Source organism: Gigantopelta aegis, chromosome 4 (genome assembly GCF_016097555.1).
Source record: "Gigantopelta aegis isolate Gae_Host chromosome 4, Gae_host_genome, whole genome shotgun sequence".
Lineage (NCBI taxonomy): Eukaryota > Metazoa > Mollusca > Gastropoda > Neomphalida > Peltospiridae > Gigantopelta > Gigantopelta aegis.
In genome coordinates, this window is record NC_054702.1 from 2,271,869 (window position 1) to 2,297,997 (window position 26,129).

Genomic DNA, 26,129 nt, shown 5'->3' on the forward strand with positions numbered 1-26,129 from the left:
AAAACACTCGGTTGGACACGTGGTAGGTCTAGGATCGATCCAAGTCGGTGGGCCCATAGGGATATTTCTCATTTATGTATGTGCACCACGAAAGGTATAGCAAAGGTCGTGGTATGTGCTACTAATGAGAAAATGTAGTGGGTTTTAAGACTATATATCAAAATTACCAAACGTTTGACATTCAGTAGCCGATGTTTTTGTTCTGCTCTATATAAAGATAAAAAATGTAACCTGTGCCACCCCACTAGAAGCTCTGCATACGTCCCCAACCCTCCAGATATCGTGCCAATTCCACAGGCCCAATATATATATATATAAGCTATATCCTATGGGCCTGTATCTTTAATCTCTTTGATAATGAATTCATGTTTAAAGAAGAAAAAACAGTTTAGAAACAAAATAACCACACTGGCAGTATTTTATTTTATGAATGCAAATGAAATAGTTGGGCTTTCGTGGGGGTTTTTCAAGTACGTAACTCCCCTCCTCCTAACTTATATGTATGTTTTAAACTGAATACTGTTTATAATTGTTTTCGTATCCAACTCAAGAGTATAGCCAGTCACACAAAACAAAGACAAAGAAAACGTCATTATATGTTATTGTTCTCAAAACACTGGCGTGTGACCGTCTTTCAGACTTTAACAACTGGAAAAAAAACGTTTTCAGTTTCATAAATTCATTGCAACGTGATCCGAGACTTTTGTATGTTTATCTACCAGGGGCGGAAGGATGTATCATGCCTGTGCTAATATTATATAAGTAGACATAGCATCAATAAATTGTAATTCCCCCACTGAATGTTTAAAATTAAATCTGTAAACTTTGAAAACTTCAACTAATAATGCTTGTGTATATGTGAGAAAAAATATGTAATCCTCATCAACTTCAGTAAAATGAACTCAACCACGTGACCTAGATTTTACAACATTATCTGATACAACACAACACTAAAAACGTGACAAATAAAAAGTGAACCTTGTTGTAGCTAGTAATAAAACATTCAGTATCAACAATGCAACATGTTTTGAACAGTATTTCATATTATTTGATCGCATTTATAGCTTTACGAGAAGCAGTTCACTATTGAATAGTAGACTGGTCACCCGGACATGCAAATAGGGCTTATGCATACCGCGAGGCATATCTGTCGATCAAAATTGGTTGAAAGTATGTTTGGTGACTAAAAATCGACATTAAAAAACTTTCTTAATTTTTTTTCGACAAGTCGAAAATTCCATTTACCAATTTTTTTTTGTTTTTGTAATTTGCGACTTTGACGAACAACAGGGTGAGCCCTGCAAATGACCAATATCGCACATGTGTTACGAACAACAAACTCATCAGTTACCATGTTTTTGTTAGTGACAACGTTTTGAGATTCTAGATACTTTGGGAAATTCCGTTAGTTTTTCAAAGATTTGTTAATGGAACACAAACAATCATTAACATTGGATGAAGTCTACTACTTTTAACATAATTTCTCGAAATTATGTATTTTGGTTCATGACACTGATAATTTATTTCTCGGAAATGTCCGTAAAGTCATCGTCCACGGAAAGCCCCGAAGTATACCGGTACAGTAAAAAAAGTACCGGTACGTACCACGACAGAAAAAAACACCGGTATACCGGTAATACCGCACACCTCTATAGTATAGCAGCTTGGGCCTGAAACAAGACGTCAAGTTCATACAGTATTATCAAAGTAAACTTACACAGTATCAACGAGACTACTATACCAGCTTGTGCCTGAAACACGATGTCAAGTTTATACAGTATTATCAAAGTAAATTTAGACTAGTATCAACGAGACTACTATACCAGCTTGTGCCTGAAACACGATGTCATGTTTATACAGTATTATCAAAGTAAATTTACACAGTATCAACGAGACTAGTATAGCAGCTTGTGCCTGAAACACGATGTCAAGTTTATACAGTATTATCAAAGTAAACTTACACAGTATCAACGAGACTAGTATAGTGGCTTTGCCTGAAACACGATGTCAAGTTTATACAGTATTATCAAAGTAAACTTACACAGTATCAACGAGACTAGTATAGCAGCTTGTGCCTGAAACACGACGTCAAGTTCATATAGTATTATCAAAGTGCATATAACAGTTTATAGGAACACGTTTCATTTAACTTTCAGACTACAGGATTAATTTTTGACAAGTTGCGTTTACTTATGGGCATTTGTGCCAGATAACAGTTTTTCGGACTACATTCGGATGCATATCTCAATATTTGGTGATTTTCGTTGTTCAATGCTCTACAAAACAAGTTCCAATTTACTCTTCCCTGGCCAGTAAAATATAATATTTTAATCACCAGCCACTTATATTTAATAGCCAGCTAAATTTATACATATACTTGTATACTGCATAATATGTATTAGATTTTTAAATAGAGTGAATAAAGAAATTTGCAAGACCGTTTGCTGTTTCTATCTTCATTTATTAATGCTATGACCTGATCATCCCCTAATGGATCACAGACAGCTGTGGATATCATTCGTCCATGAAGAGTCACTGGTTTAATTAAAACATTTAAACACCATTAAAGAGTTTGTTCTTTAATTATTAAAAAGTACTTTTGTCAACTGTGTGATCACAGTTCGTCCATCATGTGAATGTCTTCTGACCATGAAGCCTTTGTATGAGACTTTCATAATTGCAACTTTTTGTGTCCGGTTCCACTAAAACAGTGAACGACTTAACTATCATTAGCAACTTCAGTACCCAATAATTTTATTAAATGAAATTAAGCGAATTGATATTTCCATTTAAGTTAACTAAAAGCATTGTTATAATATCTACCAGGCTTCAACGTGTTGCTAGTAGTTACCAATCGGCTACCTTACTTTTGGTTTAAATAATATTTATTTTCGTCAAATACTGCCTTGTAAATCCATAAATACTGTTTTGTAAATAGTTGTGTCTTTAAACACGTCTAAAGTCGAGTCATGAAAATGGAAACATATTTTCATCCTCCACTGGTGAACATGACTTCCGACGTGATTAAAACGACATTCACGATTGGAGACGTCGTTATCGTGGAGGGACTCGTCACTATAAGCACGAGACGATTGGAGTGCAGCATAACACATATGTAAGTCTAACATTTAAAATAATTAACGTTTGAGTTTCAAACAGACAAGTAAAGACACACAGTGACTCAACAATCTCATTTTAATCCATAAATAAAATCGAGCTCTAAATGGAACAGGATTGACTTGGGTCCAAAACTGAACTGGGGCTGAATTATTTCCAAACACTTAAGGGAGATAGCATCATAACGAAATATTACCTCCCTTAACATGTTTACTCTTAAATACTGGAAAATCATTATTCATAGTCCGATATAACTTGTCTCAAACTTTTATTTTTCAAACAAAATACCGATAGAAAACAAGTTTTATAGAAGATAAATTGCTACTGGTCCACTGTCAGGGCTAGCTCTGGTAGTTGCCAAATTCGCAAATTGCGAACTTTAAAAATAATTGGCGAATTTATTTTAAGTTGGCGAAATAATTTTACTTCATTTTATTAGAAAATAACTGGTTGTCTGCCATTTTTGAAGTTTAATAGATAATTTGACGAAAAGTTGTGGTAACCCAGAGCTAGCACTGAGTCTGTGTTTTCCGATGTCCAGTTTGTTTACAAATTAAAGTAAAATTATTGGACAGTCGCCAACTGGAGAATGTGATTTTATTTTTTAGATGCCAGGGAATTTTTGTAGTCGCCATGGCGAGTATTTTACTCGCTTTGTAGAGCACTGTTGTTAGTAAAACGATCAAATGTATTAACAAATTAGCTGTCACAATCAGCTATCGATTCCTCAAAATTACTGTGATGTTCCACTGTTGTCTAGAGAAAATACTTGCCTGTGTTCTATTATTATTATTTTATATGAATTGGGGAATGCACTATATACAGTATGTCGACTGGCAGGTGAGATATCTAGTCAGAAGGTTAAGGAATAACTAGAAGATCCTGCAAGAGATTATCCTGAGAGATGTATGGCCTGAGATTGGGATTTTTCCTACACAAAGATAAGTTTTTAGTGATGTCGTATTGAGTGTTTTAGTGATGTGCCATCAAAATATATGTCAGGAAACACAAAACTATTTTTCATTTAATAGTGAGTTTCTTGGTGGTAGTCAATGTATTTGTGACCTGTCAAATCCAACATTTGACATCATGCCTGTTCATTTACAGATGTGGCAATACTGATTTTAGGCCCACAAAAGAGTGTGTTGTTGCACTATAAAATGTTGGCAATCAATTCTCGAGGGGGGGGGGGGGGGGGGGAGGGAAGGTATTATTAACCAAACAAATGTACATACCTTGCTCAAATAGGGCAGCACTCTGGACAAGAGTTTCCTCCCCTTTCTGACAGACATGATTTGAATAAATGTTTCAATGTAATCCTGCATAGACAGAGATGAATAGAGTAGGTTGATCTTGTCCTGCCTTTCCTCTAACAGTGGAATCCTGAAATGTGTAAATTGCAGTCCTATCGGTGAATACTGAACAAATGAATAAACATAATACCCAAGCTCTATACTGGGAACATTTTGTTCAGTGTAGTTTCGCGATTCGCAACACAATGTCAAAACATTAAACAGTAGACACTATAAAGAAAACTGGTGTGTTATGACTAATGACGTTCTGAATAATAAAGATTGTTGAGCAAATCTCGCTTCAACTATTGAACCATTTAACTGACTACGAGTTTTACAATGGAGTACATTGCAGTTTCTCTTACCTTTATGTTTACAGGGAATAAGCCGTTTAAAAATCGGATTTCAAATTTAAAAATGTAAAGTTTTGTATCTAGAATGATGCTTGACAACGGCAACAAAAAGGTAAATAAATGATAAACATGACCCACTGAACCTATATGAGACGTCATTTGTTGAAAGATTCCTTGTTGATCATGTCAGAATTAAAAGTATCACAAATCTTAATGTACCTACTCTCCACCTTGAAAACGTCCACGCTGATTTATATGATTCACAAGATCAAACCCGAGTACGACAAAATGAACCCGTGAAAGATGGACAACCCTGCATGTAACTACATCATTATGAGAATCTATGAATACTGCACTTTTAAAATGGTGAAAGTCTTTACGAGATCCAAACCAACCTGCTGTCCTCCGGGAGAGCTAGCACTTTTTTCTCCAGGTCATCGATGTCCAGAAGAATATTAAAGCCCTGCAACAAAACAGAACACCCAGGCAATGAGACACTAATACAAACTGTTAATAGCACACATCACGCTGCCATTACAGAATTGGATACTTCAAAATTTTATTAATTAAACAACCATCAAAGACTTCTTGTATGTTAAATTTTCTTTGCCAAGCATTATGATGACAAAAGAAGTTTAGAGCTAGAACCTAAGAATCAATCTATAAATTACTACTTTCCATGAACAATCACTAGCCCTCCTATCCCCTCACCACATTACTGGTTTAAACCATGAGAAGACAAACTACAGGCCTTTTTAAAATTTGTTTATGGATTTGCAGACTGTTCACAAAAAAAAGACCCCAAAAAAGACATTGAAAAACAAGTACTAGCCTTGTTAGTTTCTTAACAGCCTGTAATTTCAATTACAAATCTTCCGTGCACATGGGTACATATTTGCCAAGAAGTCAGTCAAATTTTACAGCTCGCATACAAGTTGCAATGTAGTCACATGCAGTGAATGAAACCATCTCAACAGCCATAAGTAAAAACAACATAAAAATGTTTTCTTGTTTTACCTTCTGGATATCCACGAGTAACTGCCTGAAGCGACACAGTGGGTTTTAGCCGATTTACCTTCTGGATATCCACGAGTAACTGCCTGAAGCGACAGAGTGGGAGCTTAGCCAATTTACCTTCTGGATATCCATGAGTAACTGCCTGAAGCAACACAGTGGGCTTTAGCCGATTTACCGTCTGGATATCCATGAGTAACTGCCTGAAGCGACAGAGTGGGCGCTTAGCCGATTTACCTTCTGGATATCCATGAGTAACTGCCTGAAGCGACAGAGTGGGTGCTTAGCTGATTTACCTTCTGGATATCCATGAGTAACTGCCTGAAGCGACACAGTGGGCGTTTAGCCGATTTACCTTCTGGATATCCATGAGTAACTGCCTGAAATGACCGAGTGGGCGTTTAGCCGATTTACCTTCTGGATATCCATGAGTAACTGCCTGAAATGACCGAGTGGGCGTTTAGCCGATTTACCTTCTGGATATCCATGAGTAACTGCCTGAAATGACATAGTGGGCGTTTAGCCGATTTACCTTCTGGATATCCATGAGTAACTGCCTGAAATGACATAGTGGGCGTTTAGCCGATTTACCTTCTGGATATCCATCAGTAACTGCCTGAAATGACAGAGTGGGCGTTTAGTCGATTTACCTTCTGGATATCCATCAGTAACTGCCTGAAATGACAGAGTGGGCGTTTAGTCGATTTACCTTCTCGATATCCATGAGTAACTGCCTGAAATGACAGAGTGGGCGTTTAGCCGATTTACATTCTCGATATCCATCAGTAACTGCCTGAAATGACAGAGTCGGCGTTTAGCCGATTTACCTTCTCGATATCCATCAGTAACTGCCTGAAATGACATAGTGGGCGTTTAGCCGATTTACCTTCTCGATATCCATGAGTAACTGCCTGAAATGACAGAGTCGGCGTTTAGCCGATTTACCTTCTCGATATCCATGAGTAACTGCCTGAAATGACAGAGTGGGCGTTTAGCCGATTTACCTTCTCGATATCCATCAGTAACTGCCTGAAGCGACGTAATTCCTTGCTCACGTTCTTCGACTCTTCCCCAGCCTGGCTGATGTTCCGCGCGAGATCGATGATCTGCCTGGGATTGTGAACACTAGCCGTGGTCAACCTGCCGAGAGATCCTTCAAACTGGGCTGGAAAACACACACAAGGAGAGGTCGGTTTAGGATCGATCCCTGTTGGCCGGCCCATTGGAATATTTTCTTTAAAAGCAGTGAACCATGCAATATGTTAAAGGCCATGGTATGTGTAATCCTTTCCCTAACTACCAATGGAAAACTGTAGCAGGTTTCTTTAAAAGCAGTGAACCATGCAATATGTTAAAGGCCATGGTATGTGTAATCCTTTCCCCAACTACCAATGGAAAACTGTAGCAGGTTTCTTTAAAAGCAGTGAACCATGCAATATGTTAAAGGCCATGGTATGTGTAATCCTTTCCCTAACTACCAATGGAAAACTGTAGCAGGTTTCTTTAAAAGCAGTGAACCATGCAATATGTTAAAGGCCATGGTATGTGTAATCTTTTCCCTAACTACCAATGGAAAACTGTAGCAGGTTTCTTTAAAAGCAGTGAACCATGCAATATGTTAAAGGCCATGGTATGTGTAATCCTTTCCCTAACTACCAATGGAAAACTGTAGGTTTCCTCTCTAAGACCATGTTTCAATATTACCAAATGTTTGACATCCTATAGCTGATGATTAATAGATCAATGTGCTCTAGTGGTGTCATTAAACAGAACAAACTAATTTTCAGCTGCTGCCATCAATGATTAATTTTAATCATTGGATATTGGATTAGGTAATTCTGACATGTAATACTTTAGAGAAAACACACATTTTCCCAGGATTAGCAAAGAATCTTGCATTTTCCCAAAGACAGGTGAGTATGTACCAAGGCTTTTGATATACCAGTTATTGGGAATTGGTTGGGATGTGGAAAACAATTCAGTTGGTGTGCCTACGTCCTATGATACAACCCAATTACTCTGACTAAGCTAAATCCCACCCCCAATTAGCAGTCAGTAATCTTTTATGTGTGTAGTCAAATAGTCAGACTGATCGAATGTTATGTTTCCTTTTAAAATTATACAAGGATCAAAGTTTGTAATCCCATAGATGGAACCTACTGTTTATCACTCGAGTTTCAGAAATTGGTTTCTACAATACCTGGCATGTAAGCCCTGGATTCCATTTTTGCTAAGTTAGGTATCACAAGTTTGGGATCGTTTTTATTGTCTCCATCTCCACTACTCTCTCGGAGTTTCTGCCGTTCTATGGCCTTCTTTTTTAACGTGTAGCACTGCAACAAATATGACAGAGGACTTGAAAATCATAATATACGTACCATACAATAAGGAAAACTGCATACTTTGCAAACAATTTTGTATCTAACCAAGGGTATCAAAGTAAAGATCAAGTAACAAATTCAATATTAACTATTCTACTCAATATTAATTGATATTGAAATTCTTCTACAATATAACATCTGTGATAAAAAAAAGTGTACAAAAATATACCAGAATATGAAGTGAGCACTATCAAACACAGGATGTGCACATAGAGGTCGTGACACACCACCGTGTCTACATGTGGATTATCAGTCTGTAGTCTGTGACATACTGTGTAGTAGTCTACATGTGGATTACCAGTCTGTAGTCTGTGACATACTGTGTAGTAGTCTACATGTGGATTATCAGTCTGTAATCTATGACATACTGTGTAGTAGTCTACATATGGATTATCAGTCTGTGACATACCGTGTAGTAGTAGTCGTCTAGGTATGGATTATCCGTCTGTAGCTGCATGAGTTGAATCTTCACAATCCAGTCCTTCTCTTTCTGCGTCATCAGCCCGTCGTATTCGTCCACAGTCCGGTGGTTATCACGCACCTGCATCGGTCGGTTGTCTTTCACGAAGCGAGTGTTGTGAGATGGTCTGTCATGATATAACACAGGAGAACCCTCAAAATGTCTGGAAATTATTAATAAATAGATGGGTTTAATGACACCCTAGTAAAAAAATTATACTGATCATGGTGTCAAAAAACAGGGTAATAAATTAATGAATGTTTAACAACACTCTAGAACAAAGGGAAATCAGCTACTAAGTGAAAGACACATCATGATGAGTATATAACAAACCACAGTTGTTACAAATACATGTTTAACGATACTCCAGCATTCAAACAATTTATGAAAATAGTATTTGGAGCTGTGATAACAAAATAAAATAGTGGTTATACACATGGAAAGGAATGGAATATTTGTTTAACACCTCAGCACATTTTAAACTATGATTATTTGGTGTTTAACAGGATATTTCAATACTTGGTTGAGAGAGAGAGAGAGAGAGAGAGAGAGAGAGAGAGAGAGAGAGAGAAATGTGCTACTGTCAGACAACCCCACCAGCTAGCAACAAGTGATCTTTTATATACACTTTCCTGACAGACAGTACACATCATGGCCTTTGATGTTCCAATCATCTGGCAATGGTTGGGATGTGGAAAATAGGGAAGTCCACTGATGGCGTCTGATCCTGCAACCCACCATACCTCAGACAAGCATCCTAGAAATGACCTCTATTCTTCCCTCTACCGTTGGTGCGAGCTGTTCAAAATGGTTCATTAACGCTGCAGTTGCATTGGTACTTTATACTAAATTGGGGAAAGGTGACAGGGAGCCAGCAACAAGTTGCATGGCTCCACGCTACTCACTGGTTGTTGGAGAAATGACGACCTCTGTTTGACAGGTATCCTCGTCCAAATCCCGGATCACTCATCACCATCGGACGAGTTATTCTACAAATAAAACACACAAACAAGCTAGTAATGTAATAACTCACTACAGTTTATTTTCAACGATGATATATTCTAATGTGCATTATATAATCACTTGCAATATGACCACATTTTATACAACAAGATCAATGTACAAACATGAAAGAAGGACAAACTTCATACACAATTTAATAAGTGTATATATACTTCGCTTAAAGTTGTTACACAGCAATTCAAGGAACTTTCAAACTGTCAAAACCATTATGTCTAAGAATGACATCCAAGCATTGGTCTCTGCTTTTTATTCATTTTGTTCTCATGTATAAGAGAGCACAATACAAAACAAGGACATGTTTGTACTAAAGCATACAGAACCAATGAATAACACGAAAGGAATAGAATGAAGAGACATCTTTAATAAAACAATTCACTTGTACTGACATATCCCTTGGAACTATATGTACATCAGTCAGCAATCTGATTAAAATTAGCTCTACTGGATCTACCAGTAGATCTAACAGCATTGTGTGGACTCCCATGTCCAGGTGACAATTCATCTATAAATAACAATTTAAATATCAACCAATTACACTTCGCCTTTTATAGCACTATTCAAATTCTAAAAATATCGGGTGAGACTATTGATGCAATAGGCGAACTTGTTGGTCAATTTCAACATTAAAAAACCAGGGGGAAAAGTGCAGTAATAAACTCTGTGGATTGTATACTAGTATAAACAGATTTTATGGCTATGCCATCATATTTTTTTCCCCCCATCTTGTGGATTTTATATTGCAATTAGTTTCTGGCATACTTCGTAATTCACCCGAATCAATTCGTATACCCTTGGCATAATCCCTAATGTTTTCAAATTCTTTTCAAATCACTGGCATGATTTTGAAAGTAAGGTTTTGATTGGTCGAATGAAAGGTCAAGTGGACATGAGCTCCAATGGGCTGCTGTTAGATCCACATGTAATAGTGGAGCTAATTTTAATTAGATTGATCAGTCAGGTATTCAAACAAGCATAACGTGTGGTAACCCACGTACAGGTTACCACAAAATACACACCTGCTAACTATAGGTCATCACACATTTACTGACTTTACAACTCTCAATAATAATATACAATTCCTTCACAGCCACACTGATACTCTGATATTCATTCATATCACTTTTCTTGTTGTACCGGTACTTGTATGTGTATTCTATATTGGAATAACACAATTAATAAAAAAAATAAACATGGTGGGGTTTTTATTTTAAAAGATTTCATGGGGAATGTAGTACCATTCCCTATTTTCTGAACATGTGGTAATGTCCCAGTAACCTCTATGATTATTCTCGACTTATTGCAACAACCAAGAATACAAACACAGAGAACCTTGTTGAGTACGTACCTCGGACCGTGTGGACTACCCATGTGAACAAATGGCATACCCGGGCCACGACTTGACTGGGGAATGCGGACTGCATTGTTGAATACATTCTGTGGGGAGGTAGCATTTCCTAAAGCACAAATAACATACAGTACAATTCTAGTAAAAAAAAACCCAACAACATAGTTTTAGTAGAGAAATAGTGAAAAATAGAGAAATAATGAAGAACTAAACAAATCTCCAAAGAAAAAAAGTCGGTGGATTTTTGAGAACTTGTAAATGCAAGTCAAATTTTGTTTGTTCAGTTAGATCTGCAGACTTTTTGCAAGTTTGTGAAATCCAGATATATTAAAATAATTTGCTTGGCAGGGCCATTCCTAGTGGAGAAGGCAGCAACAGTTACTCCCCACCGTACGGAATTATAAAACACGTTTAGTTATTGTCTAATAGGGATGGCTCTGCCACTCGCCAAATTCGCTGAATGTGAACTTTAGGAAGACTTGGCAAATTTTATTTTAATTTGGCAAACAAATTTCATGCAATAATTGGTATTTTGTTGGAAAATAACTGTGGTTTTGTATTTAAAGGATAATAAGGTGAAATGTTTTGCTCATCCAGAGCTAGCCCTGGGACTATCTAGAAATGGTCCAATATCACTGTGGCCTTATTCTCTTCTCTCTGCCCCTCCATACTAGTAATTTCAAGATCAATATGGTATTACTCTGGTGGAAAAACTATATATCCAGTGAACATTCTATCTCACAAACTATGTCTGTCACAAACAATTGACTGAAAATTCTGCACTTTTTAATTACTCCCCCACCACCATTACTTATATATTGTTGAACATGCACATAAATGACTATATATTATTTATTACACCACTAAAATGCATTACATAACTTCACTCTTTGACAATTTTGATTATTCAGTTATTCACTGGTACCATGCATTATTAAAAAATTTAAACTTCCACCTGGAAAACACGAGGCATGTTCCTGAGGTCAAGTACTTTCAGCTGCTCTGATGTTTTGGCACCTTACTTTAATGAAAGAAATATTTGTCTAACGACCCCAAAGTACATTTTAATATAACTAATTATATCTAACATATGGCTATTTCGAGACTTAGTCAAGTGAGAGATGAAAGTTTCCACCGTCACACAGGCTAGTCCAACAAGGAATCCTTTATGGGTCACTCACTAGCTGAGACGCGGAAAAAACCAAAGTCCATGAAATGTGACTGATCTGGTGGCCTATCGCACCACATGCAAACACTCTACCACAGCCCACACCAAACATTAAATGAATGAACAAGCATTCTGAAAGTACTGATAAAGCAATAAATGTCCCTTACTGGGCCCCCAACACATATTCATGTCTGTTTAAGGGCCATAACTCTGTCAAAAATGGATAAATCACCATGAAAAGTCAAATTTAATCTCTAACGGTACATGATAAAGCTATTAACAAATTTTCATTGTAAAACGAGTCTTGATCACAATTAGTCCGCTCCAGTTGGACGAGTCAGGGACTAATACAATTAGCTACAAGTACTTGTCCTCCTGAACATGTCTCAGGTTCTAGTTGGAGTGAAAGAAGGTAGATTAGTAAAACATACCTATGATGTATGTCTGATTGTAAGGGGACATAAAACGTGCTTGAACAGGAGAAGGGGGTCGGTGAACTGGAAGGGGTGGTGTGAATGATCTAGCCAGTGGCGACTGAATACCTGAAAAATACATCTTCAACAACTCATGCAACTAAACTAGATTATGTTACTCATCACTGTGGCACCTTCTGATTACCAATGGTATGGCTCGGACACTGGCTATTCACAGACAATCAAAAGTGGGTAATCCCACAATGACATTTCTACTTCAAAGAATTTGGTTGCTCCCAAACGATTGTGATTACTAAAACTGATTCTGCATAATAATTGTTTTTAATGAACTAAGTAAAAACAAACAGAATTTCAGTGTCATCCTTCATTTGTTATTACTCAATCCCATCAGCCCTTGATTTTATTAAATTGAAAAAAAACCCATCATAAACACATACAAAATCATAATTACATACTGTAAATCAGAAAATGTTGGCGAGCATAAAATATTCGCGAATTTCGCGAAGCCATACAAAATGCTAACATTTCATGACGCTAAATGTAAACTGAAGTCGGACTGAAACAAAAATCAAACAAGTCTTAAAACGTATTCATATTTAATAACGATTTGAATTAATCAATTATGAACAATTCAATTGAATTTCAGAACCAAGGCAAATAAAAAGTCGTCACATATCCTATGTGCACTATCGTTCGTGGCACAATAATTAAAACTATTGTCACATCCAGTGCAGTGTCACAGCAAAGCAACACGAAATGTCAGTATTATGAATACAGTCTTATAGTTTGAATGTTTGTAACTTTTAGCAATAAAGACACATAATTGTGGTTAAAAATAAATTGTTTGCTTTATCTGACAAAGTGAGAAAAGTACCAGAGCACTGATTACTAGTACGTCTCAGTGGAAAAACAGCTTACGACCCCTGTACGCACAACAGACTACTCCAAAAACACATTTTCATTGGACTGATTATGTATGGTTGTTTCGTCGGCGATTAACCGGACAAACAACAGGTTATAGATTAGGCAATAAATACAGACAATAATACTAATTATTTTAGACGTATAACACTGTAATGTTTTTATTAAAATTAAGTTGGCGACAAGGAGCGTCACTTGGATGTTTGAGGCTATATTTCAAACCGGAAATAGTGTGCATTGCATAACATCAAAAATTATCGAGTGTTCTTGTCACCAGTCAGTCTAAAAAGAACCAACAAAAAACGGCCTACGTTTTTTTTAATGTTTGATATGCCGACCTCGGTAACATTTTATGTCGCTAATATGTCACTGATATGGATTTCGCTAAATTTTAAGGTCGCTAATATTTTCTGATTTACAGTATTTAATTTCGAGCCTGTAATTTATAGCTACAAGTTTAGCTCTTTGCCGCACTGGTGCCACTGTGATGTATTATACAGTAAAAAGACAAAAGGGATTAATAACAGATATAACCAAGAGTAAATTCTACACAACAGTAAACTACCAATACAAAACCCATGCAGGCCAAACAAAATGCCCTGGATTCATTATTTTATAGTAGTATGATGTACACACATATCTGATATGATCTACAAATTGTCTAAATTAGAAAGAAAAGGGAAATGTGTTTAATATCACCACAGAACCTTTTAATTTTAAGAGTAACATATTATTATCTCGACATTATGTCTAAAGTGAAAGAAAAAAACCACTGCCATTACTGAGAATCAGAAAAAGATGTGTGTTTTTTATTAAACACTCTCACATAGATAGGACTACAATTATTATGGACAAACTGATTGATAATAGACTCATCGCACCTTAAGGCTACATCCAACCCATGACTTAACTGGAAGATCCAAATATATTACCTTGCAAAAACCGATTTACCCAAATGAAGAAAACATTATTTACTTTTTTCATGATCATTTAAGCTAACGTCTCTCAGTGTACCCTGGACTGGTCCGACAGTCGAACTATACTTGTATATTAGAATCAGCATGCACAACAGACATGCAGTATATTAGTGTACAAGACAGAACAAGAACATTAATGCTCAATGACCCCTCAGCTCTCTATTTCATCAAGTTATTAGGTGTCCACTGCCAATGTTAAAAACCTTGACTTGCTGTACAGTTTGCCCCAGAAAACAAGAGAAGAGCAATAAGACCTGTTTTACCAATGAAGACTGGTGACTGGCGAGTTAATGTTGGTATAGGTGACACTCTGTTCCGTAACGGAGAACTGCCAAACTGGAGAGGGGAATTCCGTCCATCGGGGTAATGAGAAATAGGACTGAAGCCAATGTTAGACTGCAAACAAATATAATTATAAATACACACAATAGCCCACAATAAAAAGTATGTCATTTAAATAAGTAAGTAACATTATGAGTTAATTGTAATTAGGTTTCCATTATTTTCATGACAATTTCAAGGCATCTCCATGGACCAGCCTGCAGCAATTTGAGTTTGTTCATTACTTGATGAATGTAAAAATTACATCAAGAAACATCATACCTCATGGTGTAACTTTATATTTGTAATAATGACCATTATAGAACAATAAGAAAAAAGAAGAATTAAAAATAAAATATGAACTTTTAGTGTTATTATTGAAGTAATGTTTCAAATATAATTACAAGGATTTTCTTATTTCTTTTATGCTAACTGATGTATATATATAAATTTAAAAAAAACGTAAAGCAAATAACAAAAAATACACATAAAAAGGTCACCTGTGGTATATTCTGCATAACGGTTCGTCCAATTGGAGGAATGGGTACTGGCATAGAGAAAGGCAACCTGTTCTGTTGCTGGAGCTGGAACGGGCCCGGCTGGCGGATAGAGATCTCCTCGTGTTTTGTTGGCGAAGCGGTCTCACCCCGCAGTTCTCGCTCCAAGTTTTCGGCCGTCATTACTTTCACTGGTTTCTTCTTCAGGAGCTGGTTTTCTATTTCTGCCAGTGTCTGTGCATAGGCTGGTATAGATGGTGACTGGGGCACTGCCGACTTGGATTTGGTAACAGCAGGACTCTGGGTAATGAAAATTAAGATGAACGTCAGGAAGCTTGTTTTGAAAACATACAGGCACAATGTTGGATTAAGGGAGTTATAGTCTTTCCCACAGGGATCACCTGTTTTCATACTTTACAATTTACTACAAATTATTTATTTCTGAACAGACCCTTTTCTAAATTGCACACAAAAATAGTTGGGTTTTTTGTTAATTCCAAAACACTTTTACTTTTCTTCTTACATCTTAACAAACTGAAATTATTTAGAAAAAAACAATTTTGTAAGAGGATGTGACGGACTATACGTAAATCACTTTTTCAAAATATATCTCTTCTGAGAATTTTTTTTTTTTTTATCGACCTTCCATTTTCAAGACTTTTTCTGCAATAATTGTCATAATCCATGACTATTGCAATGCTTTAATAAGAAACTTAATTTTATCCAAAAAAATTCCTTTGTATGTGTATATACATGCATGTGTGTCTTCCAACTTACACTGGTACTGATCTGAACATCATTGTTGGCTACTTTTGCGAAGTTGAACAGTGCCTGCAGATTGTCAACAGGTTTCGGGAACGATGAGTCACCAGCTGGTGAACCCCAGATGTCTCTGCTTGTCGGAGAAAGCTAAAACAAACGACACACAATACATCACTGACTGGAATACGGAGTGACAACACTGGCCAAAATCACTTTTATTACTATGAGGAACAGCATAATGCAGTTCATATTTATCATATGATTTCCCTCGTATGTCATAACACAATCACAATCGTATGACCTCTTAGCTTTCACATCTAACAATTGGCGCTAATAAAATCACACCTCTATTAATATCCTCTATCAATGTTTATGGACACTACAGGACATGCCACCAAGAACAATACAACAAAATGAATGAATGAATGTTTAACGACACCCCAGTACGAAAAACACATCGGCTATTGGGTGTCAAACTATGGTAATGCAAACAAATAAAAATTCTAGATTTAAATAAAAACAGTGTAAAGAACTGTGCAAAAATACAAATATCACAGATAGATACAGACTTTTATTCAAAATTTCAATTTGTGCTGTATTGGCCATTCTCATAGAGAATGTTAAACCCCTGCACCACGGTGAGGTTACAGCACACGCAGGGGAACAATACAACAAAAACACTAGTTTGTAAATGATGAATTGGGATAAGAAGTGTCACACTAAAGCAACTTCAAAATGATGTACATTATTCATCAAACGCTTTAAATGATTTGAAACATACCGTCTCTAATTCTCTAACTTTATAGTTATGCTTCAAATACACACACAATCAAAATCGGTCAAAAAATTAATTATTTTTTACCATACTACCTCCAGATGTGAAAAGAAGTAACAGTAATAGATAATAAGTATTTTTGTCATGTTCTGATTATTAAACCTCTATTCATCAAGTAAAGACTGACCAGCTAACTGGCTAGCATTATATCACAGTAAACTGGCCTCTGTGGCGTCGTGGCAGGCCATCGGTCTACAGGCTGGTAGGTACTGGGTACGGATCCCAGTCGAGGCATGGGATATTTAATCCAGATACCGACTCCAAACCCCGAGTGAGTGCTCCGCAAGGCTCAGTGGGTAGGTGCAAACCACTTGCACCGACCAGTGATCCATAACTGGTTCAACAAAGGCCATGGTTTGTGCTATCCTGCCTGTGGGAAGCGCAAATAAAAGATCCCTTGCTGCTAATCGGAAGAGTAGCCCATGTAGTGGCGACAGCGGGTTTCCTCTCAAAATCTGTGTGGTCCTTAACCATATGTCTGACGCCATATAACCGTAAATAAAATGTGTTGAGTGCATCGTTAAATAAAACATTTCTTTCTTTCTTTCTATATCACAGTAAATGATGAATATAGCAATGGCGACAAAAAGACGAGCACTGATTACCAAGTGTTCTGTGTCCAAGAAAGATGGTGGGGAGGCTGGACCAAACAGATTCTCAAGGTGAGCTTCTTTCTTCTTGAACAAAACAAAACAAGTATAAAAGTCAACTTTCTAAATTATATTTAATATGGAAGCAAACAGCTTTTAACAAGTTTTTTAACTTAAATATTTAGCTTTCTCCTTTCTTCTGAAAAACCAACATAGAAATATGAAGTTACATTTAATACAGAAACAAACATACAGTTTAAACATCTTTATCGCTCTTGAAAATAAGATTTCTGTTTACTTCCTTGAGTATGAATGCATATTTATTACACTTTGGAATGGTTTCTGTTAGAAACCATTATAACTCTAGCTGGCTGCCTCTACTTGTAATAAAACATGTGGACAGATGAAGTAAAGAAAAAACACCCCACAATATTTTGTTTTACATTACATTTTTATTAAAAGGACTGATAAATTGACATACAACACTATAATGAATAAAAGGTTTGTTTTGTTTAACCACACCATTAGAGGACATTCATTTATTAATCATTGGCTATTGGATTTGAAACATTCCTTAATTTTGACATTTTTTTAGTAGTAGCAAGGGATCTTAATAAATAATATTTTCATATGCCTACCATTTGTGACACTCAATGGCCTATGTATACTTTTATGCTGGGGTGTCATTAACCATTCATTCATTCATTCATCCATTCATCCATTCATTCATTCATTCATTCATTCATTCATTCATTCATTCATTCATTCATTCATTCCATCCCACAGACAGGATATCATATACCATTGCCTTTGATATACCAGTCGTGGTGCACTGGCTGGAACGAGAAATAGCCCAATCTCAGGCTCATCATGTGAACCGTTTAGCACTGGGCTACATTCTGACCCACTATAATGAATAACGGTAAAATCAATATAAAAACACATTATCAAGTTACAAACTTACGTATGGTAATGGGATGTCCCGGCTGGTTGAAATGTTGACAATGGCAGGGTCACTGCTGACGGGACAGCTCTCGTCGTCATCGACAACCAACTGACTGATACTCTGTTCCAGAAATTCCTGCAAGTTTACCATTCAAAATTAGTATAATGCAACACATCAAGAAGCTTAAAAAATTGTGGATATAGCTTTATCACGCAGTTACAGGTCGTTTGACTTTAATAAGATTTGACGCATTGTAGACAGAGTTATGGCCCTTGAACTTTATATGGAAATTTGTTGGGCCCAGTAAGGGATATGAATTGCTTTAGCCGTGTTCTCAGACTGCTGGATTTTCCCCCAGAATCAGCCATAAATGTTCTTTATCTGCCTGTCACACAGTTCTAACCAATAATAGGCGTACTAGTGATTGACACTCATTCATTTCATCTTGATTTTCATAATAATCAAGGTTCAAGCAGTTTGTTCTGAAAACAAAATTCAGCAATCTGTCTGTCTAGGACAATATTTAAAGTTAGTAGTTAATGACAGAAAAGGTATCAGTATTTACAGTGGCTTTACAACTCCCAAATGAGCCACTGAATTTCACTCTAGTTATTACTATTAGCCTATACCGGGATGCAAACCCAGTATCTACCAGCCTCAAGTCAGACTCTGAAAGCTTAACCACTACACCACTGGTTAATTCCACGGTCACTGACGTTACAAATAACGGAATTTTGTGTCGAAACATTTCTTACTGTTAAGATTTATATCAGAAGACCATAAGCTACTTAATGCTGTAATAAAATTCATCAAACTATATCTTAAGTGGGCTTTGATGGTCATTAATCAATCATGACAGTGTCAGTTAAATGGCCATCAAAGTTTATTTAAGATAGTCTGTGAATCTGTTGTGTTAGCATTAAGTTGCCTATAGTGATCCATAAATATATGAATCTAAAAGCTTGCAATAGCAATAAAAAATATATAAAAAACCCCACACCCAGGTATTTAAAATTAAATAACTGCCTGAAAATGTAACGAGTCACCGTGGAATTGCCTCACTGTGTAGTAACTCTACATACCTCTTGTGATATGTAATTTTTTTCCGTGGTGCCAAAGCCGGAGTCACACGTCCTGTTTGCAGCGTGTCCATTCTGCCGACTCTCATAAAACGAACCACTGCCACTTAACTCCTCCGCAAACCGCTCATGCTGCTCATGCCAGTCAAACGGTTCTGTGAATACAACAAAAGATATCACGATGACGATCCTGTTACACAGGGCCAGATTAAAGTGTTTGTGGGTCCTAGGCTTAAAATAACTAAACACATTTTAGTGCTTCTATCAAGGAATAAATCATTAAAAGATTTTGCTTTTATTATTTAAAAAAATATATAAAAATTTAAGAAGTTGACAAAACATGTAGTCCATATCACTGCATTTTTACTCATCTACATTTTTGTTTTGTAACTCACCTACAGGTAAATATGCAAACGTCTTTCTCTCACCATATCACTATGTTTTACTCACCTACAGGCATATCAGTCTTTCTCTCACCATATAACTATGTTTTACTCACCTACAGGTATATCAGTCTTCCTCACCCCATATCACTGTATGTTTTACTCAGCTACATGTATACCAATCTTCCTCACCCCGTATCACTGTGTATTTTACTCACCTACAGGTATACCAGTCTTCCTCACCCCATATCACTGTGTATTTTACTCACCTACAGGCATATCAGTCTTCCTCACCCCATATCACTGTGTGTTTTACTCACTTAAGGTATATCAGTCTTCCTCACCCCACATCACTGTGTGTTTTACTCACCTACAGGTATATCAGTCTTCTTCACCCCGTATTACTGTATGTTTTACTCACTTACAGGTATACCAGTCTTCATCACCCCACATCACTGTGTATTTTACTCACCTACAGGTATATCAGTCTTCCTCACCCCCGTATCACTGTGTTTTACTCACCTACAGGTATATCAGTCTTCCTCACCCCGTATCACTGTGTATTTTACTCACCTACAGGTATACCAGTCTTCATCACCCCACATCACTGTGTATTTTACTCACCTACAGGTATACCAGTCTTCCTCACCCCATATCACTGTGTGTTTTACTCACCTACAGGTATACCACTCTTTCTCTCACCATATCACTATGTTTTACTCACCTACAGGTATACCAGTCTTCCTCACCCCGTATCACTGTGTATTTTACTCACTTACAGGTACATCAGTCTTCCTCACCCCATATCACTGTGTATTTTACTCACCTACAGGTATATCAGTCTTTCTCTCACCATATCACTATGTTTTACTCACCTACAGGTATACCAGTCTTTCTCTCACCATATCACTATGTTTTACTCACCTACATGCATATCAGTCTTTCTCTCACCATATAACTATGTTTTACTCACCTACAGGTATATCAGTCTTCCTCACCCCATATCACTGTGTATTTTACTCACTTACAGGTATATCAGTCTTCCTCACACCATATCACTGTGTATTTTACTCACCTACAGGTATATCAGTCTTTCTCTCACCATATCACTATGTTTTACTCACCTACAGGCATATCAGTCTTTCTCTCACCATATAACTGTGTATTTTACTCACCTACAGACATATCAGTCTTTCTCACCCCGTATCACTGTGTGTTTTACTCACCTACAGGTATATCAGTCTTCCTCACCCCACATCACTGTATGTTTTACTCACCTACAGGTATATCAGTCTTCCTCACCCCACATCACTGTATGTTTTACTCACCTACACTGTGCATTTTACTCACCTACAGGTATACCAGTCTTCCTCACCCCGTATCACTGTGTATTTTACTCACCTACAGGTATACCAGTCTTCCTCACCCCACATCACTGTGTGTTTTACTCACCTACAGGTATATCAGTCTTTCTCACCCCACATCACTGTGTGTTTTACTCACCTACAGGTATATCAGTCTTTCTCTCACCATATCACTATGTTTTATTCACCTACAGGTATATCAGTCTTCCTCACCCCGTATCACTGTGTATTTTACTCACCTACAGGCATATCAGTCTCTCTCACCATATAACTATGTTTTACTCACCTTCAGGTATATCAGTCTTCCTCACCCTATATCACTGTATGTTTTACTCACCTACAGGTATATCAGTCTTCCTCACCCCATATAACTATGTTTTACTCACCTACAGGTATATCAGTCTTCCTCACCCCGTATCACTGTGTATTTTACTCACCTACAGGTATACCAGTCTTCATCACCCCACATCACTGTCTGTTTTACTCACCTACAGGTATATCAGTCTTCCTCACCCCATATCACTGTGTTTTACTCACTTACAGGTATATCAGTCTTCCTCACCCCGTATCACTGTGTATTTTACTCACCTACAGGTATATCAGTTTTCCTAACCCCATATCACTGTATATTTTACTCACTTACAGGTATATCAGTCTTCTTCACCTCATATCACTGTGTTTTACTCACCTACAGGTATATCAGTCTTCCTCACCCCATATCACTGTGTATTTTACTCACCTACAGGTATATCAGTCTTCTTCACCTCATATCACTGTGTGTTTTACTCACCTACAGGTATACCAGTCATCCTCACCCCATATCACTGTGTGTTTTACTCACCTACAGGTATATCAGTCTTCCTCACCCCGTATCACTGTGTATTTTACTCACCTACAGGTATATCAGTCTTCCTCACCCCGTATCACTGTATATTTTACTCACCTACATGTATATCAGTCTTCCTCACCCCATATCACTGTATGTTTTACTCACCTACAGGTATATCAGTCTACCTCACCTCATATCACTGTGTGTTTTACTCACCTACAGGTATATCTCCAAACGTCTCGTCATTCAAAATATCGAAGTCTTCCTCATCCTCGGGAGCCTCAATCAGCTCATTGTCCAGTGGGTTCAGTTTACCTGCACCTAGTGCCTAAAACAAGAAGAAAACGTTATTTCCTCCTTGATAATATTTTTATTATATCAATCCAGATGAGATGTAAATAACGCTAGACTGATTAACTAAGTGAAACATGAGACAAGGTGCTAAGTCAGCTACAACAATAAACAAAAAGCATCTTGACACACATGTAATTTTATTTTTGGGATTGGATCTAAAAAAATATGGCGATTTAGACTTCTCACTGCTCTCAGGTAAATTACCGGTAGTGCCTGAAGACATTTGCCGATATTTCTGAGGGTGTTGGAACAGGTAGGGTGTATCGAAATAGACATTACTTGTTTAGGGCTACAAGTAGCTCTGTGTGAGCTAAGTTTCACCAAATTAAAACTTCAAAAATTACAGAAACCTAGTTATTTCTGAATAAAATATCAATATTTACATAAAATTATATCTCTATATTTTTATATATATAAACCTTTAGAATATCTTTTTTTTAGTTTTTCCCCCATGATGCAACATTCTTGAATACAGTCATGATAGATAATGTTTACTACACGCAAATGCAGTTTTTACCACACTAAAAGTAATAAATACACTGTAAACCTGTCCTTTCATTAAACAAATAAGTCATCATAGCAGAGAGGTTCACTGTAATATTAATATTTAATAAAATGACCAAAATAGTAGATGTCCATTTTTAATGTTATTGTCATAATTATGGACAATAAAGTGGTTACTTGGTAACATTTTTGGAGACTAGTTAACCAACAGTGTGGAGTAAGTTAACCAATTAGTTTTTGGGTAAGCTAACATGCTCCCCATGATTCCACATCCAGTCACTGTGTTCATTTCATCCAAAACCACTAATGAAAGCAACCTTATAGATGAAATTTAACCCGGAAATACAATATGTCAACGTGGTGACATTGGATTATGAGAAATGAAGTTCTGAACTTTATGTTGGTTTTGCTACCTAACCCTAATATTCATAACATTTTCTAAATTATTATTATTTCACCAAGATAAGACTGTTACAAGCCACTATGTACCTAACTACGTTGTTTCCAAATCCGATCAGTTTGTTTTTTCGTGCACGGTTCGATTTGTTGTCATCTGCATGTCGTTCATTTGTGAGGTTTTTCTTCACAGTTCAGGAACATTTTCATTAACAATAAAGTTCAGACAAGTATCTAAATAAAAAACTTTACAAACACTTAAAACCATTAATTTTACTAAGTTTTTTTTTTATTCCTTAAAATTACCGATACTGGGTCCAGATGATGACTCGTAGAAATTGACTTAAAATGGAGGAACATGAATTAACATTCGGTGCGTGTCACATGAGCTGACACATGTCATATCAACAAGACCAAATCATTTAATTTTAAATATTTTTAAGCCCCATTGTTAGAATTTGTTTTCAATTATTATATTCGATCTGCAAAAGGTAAGCTACATTCTTGTGCCTCTATTGTTGTCAATAATATTCATAATCCATTCATAACAATCATAAACAATTTGAGTGTATAAATTGTGTTAATTAAGAATCAATTCATTAAAAAAATTATATTTTACAAACTAATCACTGGTATGAACATAACACCTATCAGTATTGACATCAAGTGTTAGCGATGGGTGTTGGTAAAACTGGTACCGGACCAGAATGCTTGACAAAATGAATTTTTCCTTTTAAAAAAATATTAAACAAAGTCAACTGTGCATAGTTAGGAAACATATTTTTTCATGTAGTTGCCTTAAAAATGGAAAAGTGACGAACCGCATGTGCACAGTATGATATTTTTTGCAAATGCACGCACCTGAAGGCAGTTAGAAACTTTGCATTCTTTCCTGTTTACTGGAGGGTGCTTCACTTTTGTTTACTTAGGTCGATGACAGTCACTTTTCACATCCTTGTTTCGGCTTTGTACACAATGTAGCATATCTTTTAAGGTGCGCGAGTGTGATCGCACTTGTACAGCACACATAATTTCAATCTGGCAAGTGTGAAAAATAATGCATGTTACCCTTAACAAACAGCGCACGTAGAAATATGGGGGTTTTAATATTGATTGCCACTATTTACCTGATGTAGCTGATAAAAAGACCACTTTAATAATACAACAACAAAATTTGACGAGAATGGCAGCGTCCATGCAAGCTTTTAATATATGACTGGTACTTATCTTTGTTATACAAATTGGAAAACACTGGTTTAATAGACATCTTCAAAAATGTACCAATCCGATCAAAACACCTTTGCTATTTAATTTATTATTAATTAGAAACAGTCTACTTTTGTAAGGTAACAGATCACATCCAATTCATTTATACTTTTCATATACAGTGGACTCTGTCTAAACTGGACTCACTTCGTACCGTCGAAATAGTCCGGTTTACATAGAGGACTGGTTTAGACAGAGTTCATCCAGAGTTATGGTTCTTGAATGATCGACAACTCGCGATCAACAATGACATTTGAACCCATGGATGGTTGGGAAACACAGACCCAGACTTGCAATCGATTATTTCACAGACATAAAACATATACTTAAAGGGACATTTCTAAGTTTGCTGCAATTTTTAAGATGTTATAGACTAATAGATTTTTTAACGATTAATTACGTATCAAATATATTTTTCTGCATAAAATATTAGTGGCTGCATATTAAACGTGTTCCTGGTCGTTCTAATATTTGTACTAGGTTAAATTTCATTTTATTTCCTAAAACATTATTTATTCGTACGTACGAATTAAAAAAATTGTGCTAAATCGTTCTGTTTTGACTAATTTTTGTATTCATTTGACTTTAGTTTCTAACGAAAGTTCGATATGTTGCCGTTTTTGGGGGTCGCTCCGCCATTATAAATGAAATAAGACAACACAAAATATACGAGCGAGTCGCACCTATTTAGACATGCGTTAGGTTGACAAGTAAAACTCGCCGAGTTCATAAGAGTGAAATCAGTTAGGTATCAACGCACACACTAATATTAATCCGATTGATCTAACGCCCACCGCAATAAGAGTAAACTTCACACGAGTGCGATTACATTTTGTATTTGATCTTGCGACGGCGTCCTGATTAATTGGCAATTGACAATCATTGTTTAACTTATTAAGCAGCCCGTCGTTCAGTCAAATCCCAGTCCGGTGTAGACAGAGGTAATTAATACATGAATGGTTCTTTTGTTCTTGATTTTTGATCCGGAGTTCGGAGTAGACAGAATACGGATTAGGCAGAGATTTATACCTAAGAGATAAACGGTAGCTGAACGGGGCTTTAGAAATGGACCGGTTTACGCAGAGATCCGGATTACACAGAATCCAGTTTAGACAGAGTTCACTGTAGTTATACAACCTACAAAAATGAACTCGTTATAGAAATCAGCGTAGTCGGTAAAATTATCTTGATTAGTTCATAACTGAACATGTTAGCTTACAAAGCTTATGTGAGGTCCCAAAAATGGCAAGCATGTAACTTTCTACTTTCTTTAAAAAAGAAATGAAATTTAGACAAAGAATTCAAAAGTAGATGGAATAATAAAAAGAAGGAAAAGAAATGATAACAGGTATGTAGGAATAGGCCTAGGTGTCCTTTTTTCAACAGGTATTTTTTGGCCTTTTTTTAATCTCAAAAAAATAAAAATAAATAAAACAGAGGTTAATGAATGTACATCTGTTATTTATATATGTATATAATATTATGTACAAAATGTAACAGTAATCAATGATCATAGCC

The 26,129-nt window shown here is 36.5% G+C and overlaps 1 protein-coding gene across 5 annotated transcripts in view; it reads right to left on the reverse strand.

Annotated features, from left to right (window-relative positions):
- Positions 1-26,129, reverse strand: part of LOC121372473 (protein PAT1 homolog 1-like) — a 46,695-nt gene that overhangs the window by 13,497 nt on the left and 7,069 nt on the right. Inside the window, exons 2-16 of one of the 5 annotated variants that reach the window (XM_041498796.1) lie at positions 22,308-22,419; positions 19,519-19,670; positions 18,455-18,571; positions 17,506-17,574; positions 16,081-16,212; positions 15,307-15,603; positions 14,749-14,881; positions 12,585-12,695; positions 10,986-11,094; positions 9,523-9,606; positions 8,567-8,780; positions 7,977-8,109; positions 6,781-6,941; positions 5,158-5,225; positions 4,353-4,500 (exon numbers count right to left, since the gene is read on the reverse strand). In XM_041498796.1, the coding sequence (XP_041354730.1) occupies positions 4,353-4,500; positions 5,158-5,225; positions 6,781-6,941; positions 7,977-8,109; positions 8,567-8,780; positions 9,523-9,606; positions 10,986-11,094; positions 12,585-12,695; positions 14,749-14,881; positions 15,307-15,603; positions 16,081-16,212; positions 17,506-17,574; positions 18,455-18,571; positions 19,519-19,670; positions 22,308-22,419 (2,040 nt within the window). Of the gene's footprint in view, positions 1-4,352; positions 4,501-5,157; positions 5,226-6,780; positions 6,942-7,976; positions 8,110-8,566; positions 8,781-9,522; positions 9,607-10,985; positions 11,095-12,584; positions 12,696-14,748; positions 14,882-15,306; positions 15,604-16,080; positions 16,213-17,505; positions 17,578-18,454; positions 18,572-19,518; positions 19,671-22,307; positions 22,420-26,129 lie in introns of all 5 variants that reach the window. The other 4 variants (XM_041498798.1, XM_041498795.1, XM_041498799.1 and 1 more) reach the window with 4 other exon arrangements.